This window comes from Myotis lucifugus, unplaced genomic scaffold (genome assembly GCF_000147115.1).
Source record: "Myotis lucifugus unplaced genomic scaffold, Myoluc2.0 scaffold_291, whole genome shotgun sequence".
Classification (NCBI taxonomy): domain Eukaryota; kingdom Metazoa; phylum Chordata; class Mammalia; order Chiroptera; family Vespertilionidae; genus Myotis; species Myotis lucifugus.
Genome location: NW_005871339.1, coordinates 302,364 through 308,815, shown reverse-complemented (window position 1 = coordinate 308,815; position 6,452 = coordinate 302,364). Strand labels below are relative to the sequence as shown.

The 6,452-nt window shown below is 58.2% G+C and overlaps 2 protein-coding genes across 2 annotated transcripts in view; both read right to left on the bottom strand.

The window, feature by feature from the left end:
- The window catches only part of CUNH21orf33 (chromosome unknown C21orf33 homolog), a 10,214-nt gene extending 8,683 nt beyond the window's left edge, over positions 1 to 1,531 (bottom strand). The window contains exons 1-3 of the mRNA XM_023763575.1: positions 1,517 to 1,531; positions 1,311 to 1,433; positions 868 to 985 (exon numbers count right to left, since the gene is read on the bottom strand). Of these exons, the coding sequence (XP_023619343.1) occupies positions 868 to 985; positions 1,311 to 1,433; positions 1,517 to 1,531 (256 nt within the window). The remainder of the gene's footprint in view (positions 1 to 867; positions 986 to 1,310; positions 1,434 to 1,516) is intronic.
- Positions 1,532 to 1,587: 56 nt separating this feature from the next.
- Positions 1,588 to 6,452, bottom strand: part of PWP2 (PWP2, small subunit processome component) — a 16,740-nt gene continuing 11,875 nt past the window's right edge. The window contains 9 exon segments of the mRNA XM_014465361.2: positions 1,588 to 2,188; positions 2,408 to 2,482; positions 2,716 to 2,756; positions 2,758 to 2,844; positions 2,846 to 2,868; positions 3,057 to 3,275; positions 4,282 to 4,347; positions 5,611 to 5,719; positions 6,162 to 6,309. Of these exon segments, the coding sequence (XP_014320847.1) occupies positions 2,008 to 2,188; positions 2,408 to 2,482; positions 2,716 to 2,756; positions 2,758 to 2,844; positions 2,846 to 2,868; positions 3,057 to 3,275; positions 4,282 to 4,347; positions 5,611 to 5,719; positions 6,162 to 6,309 (949 nt within the window). The 3' untranslated portion in view covers positions 1,588 to 2,007.

Genomic DNA, 6,452 nt, shown 5'->3' with positions numbered 1-6,452 from the left:
AGTCACCCTCTCCCCCACCCGCGTCAGCGAGCGCCGCTGGAAGGGCCGCGCATGCCCAGCCACCGAGTTTCGCCTTGCAAGAGCGGCGGCGGGAGGGCCGCGCCTGAGGGAGCGGGGCGTTTGTCCCTGGTCCCGCGTCGCTCGCGGGGCCGTCCGACCCTCGCCCCTCGCCCCTCGCCCCTCGCTGGTCTCCTCCAGCCCCGCCCCGCGCCCCCAGCTCCGGCGGGTTCAGGCCGCGCCCGCAGTGCCCCGGGACCGCTGTGGAATAGCCCTTGTCAGCTAACCCCTAAAAGCGATTCCTGATTAGCGGAGATCAGCGTTCAGACGTGGGGCTCCAGGGTCCATGCTGTTTGCGTCAGGGTCCGAATGCAGCCCCAGCCTGCGGCTCCTTCAGTTTCCCCCACGTGGTCTTTCCCTATGGGTCCCCAGCACAGCCTGTGCTCGCGCCCCCTGTAAACCGCAGGCCCCCCTGGAGGCGCCCCTCTCGCTAGGATAGCCGCAGGCCGTGGCGCGTCCTTTCATCCAGAGCCCTCGATGCTCAGTGTGCCATCGCCCTTGCACTAATCATTGCAAAATGGGGACATGCTCATTCTTTCGGGTACATAAAGCACACCAAGTTATCCAGGAGCCGGTTGGCATACAAACGCCTGGATAGATGCTTTATCCTTTCCCTTGATTTGAAGTTTCAAACTAACACAGATTTTTAAAAAATTATTTGAGAGGTCGCAGGTGAGCAACAGGCTGGGGCTGCAGACACAACCCAGGGCTGTTGCTTCTGGGCCGCACCTGCTGAGCTTCGCCTTCCATTCCTGTTACCTCCATGTGGGTTTGCTCAGCTGTACTTCCCTGTGCACACGTGAAGCTTACGGAACAGCTCAGGTGAAGAGGGAATACATTTGTCCAGCCTGCCCGCGTTACAGGTGGGGAAGATGTAGACAAACACACCCAGTGACCGGGCTGAGCGCTGCCAGCCTAAGCATATGCACTGTGGGTGAGCAGAGGGTTAGAGGCCAAGAGCAGGCATGGGCCGGCCACGGAGGGCGTTCCTGTTGGATGGTGGTGGCAGCAGATACTGGTGCACCAGGTGTCAGATGCACTACCCTCACCTGTCCAGGTAGGCCTCACAGGAGCCTAGGGAGGTGGGCAGGAGAGCCAGGCTGTCCAGTGACTTGTGGGCCGCACCTGATAAGCGACGGGGCGGGGCCCACAGACACCATCCCGCACACTCTTGGGAAAGCGCTGCACCTGAGGCTGCTGCTACCAGTGAGGGGGACCCAGCACCTGGCTGTGGTGAAGCTGGTCCAAGCTACTCTCAGGGACGCCTCCCAAGGGACACGCAGGGCAGAGCTGGCACAGCGGGTCTCTGAGCTCCTCAGGAGGCCCGTCTGGTCCTTCTCCAAGGTCAGATCAAGCAGCTGCTCTCTGCCCAGACCCTATGGGAAGATTATGGGGTAGGCAGCCTAGGCTGGGGGCCATGAAGGCTGGGCGTGGTGGGCAGTCCACCTGTCCTGCTCACCTGTTCCCCTGGCATGGAGGTGCCAGTGGGTGGGTGGCCCTGATCCCCCTGCATGACAATTACACTCACGATACATTATAAACATTTTAATTCAGAGTTTAGACTTAATCCATATTTACATTTTAGAAAATCCCATCTTTTTCATCCCTAAATGTACTATTAACACTTATTAAAAATATAAATAACTTTCATACAAAGTTCACGAGTCTATAAATATGAACCTATTTGCCTCTCAAAAAGGCATTTGCAATAGCAGACGCTCAGCACTTTCTTATTCATACCATCAGGTCCTGGGCCCTGTGTGCCAAGCCCGTGCTGACCAGGGACCGGTCAGCTCGCTCTGATGCTTCGTTCTTGCACAAAGAGTGAGTCCTCAGTGATGGTTCCACAGCTCCCGATTGCCCTCCACTCACTTCCTGGGACCAGACAACTGTGGTTCTCTTTCTTCTACGGTCTTAACCGAAATGAGCGGGGCTGCAAGGCGGCTGGCTTTACACCAACAGTGTATCCCCGTCGTCCCCATCCCCATGTCCTCCACCGAGCAGGTGCAGACTGTCCTCATCAGACGCATCTGCTTCCTCCTCACTGCCCAGCGGCTCCGAGGGGCGTTTCATGCCCCGCTGCTTGGAAACTGCCAGAGCGTACTGAATGTTATAGCGGTTCCAGTCGCAGCTGTGAAAGTGCGGGGGTCGTGTTAGTGAAGCAGGAGTGACTTCTATTCCACCAGAAACGCTGGTTCGCCAGCACCCCCCACCCTCTCTGCGACCCTGACGATACCCAGCCATGGTATGTTTTGTCCCTGAATGAGAGGACACTGGGAGCAGACCCTGCTGTGGTCCAGCTGGCGATGATACAACCCCCACCCAGCCCACCGACGCTGGCAAAACGTACAGTTTGGAAACATCGTCCAAGTGCCGCTGGATGCTCTTCTGAAGGAACTGAACTGCCGGCAGCAGCTTCCCTGCTCTGGAAAGGAGACTTCCCTCAGTGCTCAGCAGCTATGTAAGGCCTCCCTTCGTGGTGTATGGGCATCTGAAGGCCTCACGTCACACCACACACGCATGCAAAGGCCAACCTCATGCTGTGCATCCCCGTAAAGACCAATTCACGCCATGCTTGCATGTAAAGTTTCCCCTTTTATCTGCAAAGATCAGCTGTGACAGGAGTCACAGACGAATGAGCAGGTCAGCACATCATACCTGGACTTCAGCTTCTGTCCATGCGCCATGAGCAATTTTCTGAGTCCCTATGAGGTGGAATTCCAGATGGGGAGACACTTCAAAGGATGAAGCCAAAAACTCAAGCATTTTCTCCACGTACAACTCGGGGGAGGGAGGAGCTGATAACGTCAACTGTAAGAAGAGAAGGAAACCCACGCTGACTCTGCCAAGAACTCAAACCAGGAGAAAAGCCGATTACAGCTTATGCCCTTTCTGTATGTGCACAGACCGAGAGCCCCGTCCAGCAGCTGTGGGTGCAGGGTCCTGGCAGCTCCCCGCCCCCTCCCCCCTGCCCTGCCCCAGCCGGGCCTGGCGCTCACTCTCATCCCAGGGCACCGACTCCAGGGTCTCCTGCAGCAGCAGCTTCTCGTTGAGCCGGACGGCCATCAGGATGGCCCTGGTGAAGTCCCTCTGGCGCAGTGCCGCCCGGATCCGGCCAGGGGTGACGCTGGTGTCCAGCTCAAAGGGGTCAAAGAGCATCTGGGTGTCCAGAGAGTAGATGAGGAGCCCCTCAGTGGTGGTGGCTGCCCAACAGCGCCCTGTGAAATGAAGCAGTCACATGGCTCCTAGACAGTTACTCTCCTGTTTCTTCCTCACTTATTTTAAGGAGCAGGTACTGAACACAGTGCACGGTCCCTGAGGCAGCAGCACAGGAAGGAGCACGGGGATGTCTTCCTCTTGCTCCTGCCCCGGCCACCAGGTCCTCTGGGAGGAGCACCCGGGTCACTGGTCCAGCCGTCCTCCCGCACCGTGTGCAGTGGCAGCAGACACATAGGTGCTCCCGCCTTGTTTACACTGGCAGGCCTGGCAGAATTGCCTGGCAAGGGCAGCAGATACTTCCAACTTTGCAGGCCATGTGGTCTCTGCAGCAATGTCTAACTCCACCACATGCCCAGACAAAAGGACAAACTGGCATGGCTGGTCTGTAAAAATTCAACTTATAAACCAGGTGGCCACCAGACCTGCCTCTCGGCCGTGGTCGGCACCCCTGGCTCACAGTGGTACCATGCCAGGTGCTGCTCTGCACCTTACTGTCCTTGTCCCCACTCCTCGCTGGAGTGTCAGCTATCAACTAGCAAAGACAAGCCCACCACAACCCTGTCATGTTCTGGTCTGCACACCGCACACACATAATGGCCCCGGGCCCTGGCAGTACTGACCCCTCCCCACAGCTCCCAAAGGTCATCTGCTAGACACTCTTAGGGGTGTGTGTGTGTGGGGGGGGGGGGGCAGGGTAGAGGAGCAAGGTACTTGATGGTAGATGAGGAGGCGGCCTCCCAGGATGGTCCCAATTGGCACATGAGGAGGGTGCTCAGAGCAGGTGCCTGCCTCCCCAAGCCCAGCCTGTCTGAGGTCACAGCTTTCATAGCCAACCTCCAGACAGGACAAAGATGACCATGCCTAATGCATGGGGGACAGTGCAGCTCAGACAGAGCTAGTCAGAAACTGAGACCGACATTGTCCCTGGGAGCAGAGGCATTGTGCAGTGTGGGTCCATGCCGGACCCCACGCCTTCCAGCACCAACAATGCACTGCTTGGCTCACCTGTGGGAGAGAAGCGGAGTGAAGTCACCCTGATTTCGGGTTTGAAGTGACGAGAGCTCATGTCACCTGGAAATCAAAGGAACCACTCAGTTACAGGGCAACACATCCCTCATCAGGTGAGTCACTTCACTGGCCAGGGTGGCAGTCCTGTCCCTGTCCCTCCAGCCCTATTCGCAGATGTGGCACCTCAGACCTGCACGAACCAGCAGTGTGCATGTGGACTGGCCAGCCAACCACTTAGTTCCGGGAAGAGGCAGGCTGGTTCCGCCTCCACCTGTCCATCAGCCGGGAACTTGAAGCCGTGCACAAGCCGCATGACTACACTAGGCAGGTCTGAGTGGAGGCTCATCCTTCCTGGGTATTGTCACATGAATCCTTTCTGGCACATTGTTTTCAAATTTGCTTTGTAAAGGGCAACACATTCTCATAGTAGGAAACTCCACAACTCAAAGGTGACCTGTGAAAGGTCTGTCTCCTCACTGCTCAGCCCTCGGCTGCCTGGAGCCCTTCCTGGAGGCCACCAAGCCACGTTCCATGTGTGCCCCACCCCGAAAGACACTGCCGGGAGCGCTCAACCTCCGGTGACCGATGTTTGGAGCCAGGTCCTTGCGGGTCTACAGACCCCTGGTCTATCTACACTCAGTGCCAACAGCAACACCCCCGGAAGTGGTGACAATCAAAACGCCCCTGGACAGGTGGAGCCACACTCAGTCGGAGGGTCTGGAGGACGTGTTCAGCGCAGGCCTGTTGCCACCTGGTGCAGAGAAGTGAGCGTACTGTGCTCTGTGGGGCATGGAGCTGCTCTAGAACCGGCATTGGCTCATTTGATCCTCCCATCACCCAGCCAGCTAAGGTGCCCTCACTCCCCAAGTGCAGGGCGGGCCTCGGGTGCCAGAGTGGGCATAAGCCAAGGCTAGAACGAACCGGGCCCAGGCCAGCTGCTGCAATACCATGCGTGTGGGCTTTCTGGCAGATAGATGTCCCTTCTCGATGGGACCCAAGTCTGCTGCCCTGTCCCTGTGAGGCACATGTACCCCTCGGGCCTCCTAGACTCCCCAACACTGAAGTCCTTGTGGCCCATATAGGGGGCGAGGCCTGGCCCAGGGAGCACAACGAGGCCCAGAGGTGAGGAGGACGCAGCTGTGCAGCAAGTCATAGGGAGCTTCCCGCAGCCCAGCCTCCAGCAGACACACGTGCGCAGTGAGTTTTCAGACATGAACCACGGCAGCAATGACAAGGGAGTAAAACTGCTGCTGCCCAGGACAAGCAGGTGAGCAGGGCGGCCTGCTGTGGCAGAGTCCACGGGGAAATGAGGGACCCTCTGCTCACCTTTCCTTACGCCGGGCAACGGAATCGCGACTCCGTTCTCCTCCCCGGCATCTTGATCAATTAGCGCCAGGTTGCCAAACTCTGTCATTTTCCTTCGGTTCAAAAATTCCTAGAAGAGTAAAACCCAGGTATCTCCGTAAGAGGTGGGGGAGGGGAGCACGCCTCCCCTCCTTTGCTGTGTGTGTAACACTTAAGGAAACCCAGCCCTGTCTAGGGCGTGCACAGGACACAAGGCCTCTGAGAAGAGACAGCTACAAGCCAGTTTCACGGCAGAACCTCCCTCAGAGCCTAGTGCGGGTGGACAGGAGTCCCTGCTGCCACAAGGGGGCTGGATTCTCTAAATCAACCTTCAGAGGACCCCCAAGGGTCTCTGTGAGGGGGATGACCCCGGGGGGGGGGGGGGGCCCGGGCGGGGGGAGAGCTCTGCTCCCTCAAAATGCCAGGCCCATCCTGGCCATCACGTGCCCTCACACCACAGCCCAGCCCCACCCCACGCCGGGTCCTGAGAAAGCCCACAGAACTGTGCTATGGAGCCCCTGCTGCTCGCTCACCTCCATGGCATCCAGCGACAGGTTGCAAGAGATCTCAAACTTCTTCCTGAGAATCTGCTCCCTGACGTGGTAGATGCACACGAACTTGGACATCCCTCCTGGCAGGACACTCTGGCCGTCCGCGGAGTAGCACAGAGTGGTGAAGGCCCTGCAGCGCAGGGGGACTCGGACTTAGTCACCACTCGGGGACTGCGACGTGTGGTCCTCCCACATGTTCCCCAGCAGCCTGCTCCGCTCACTGCCTAGAAACCCACACGACTCTAACCCTGCACACAAAGCACCCTTAACCCT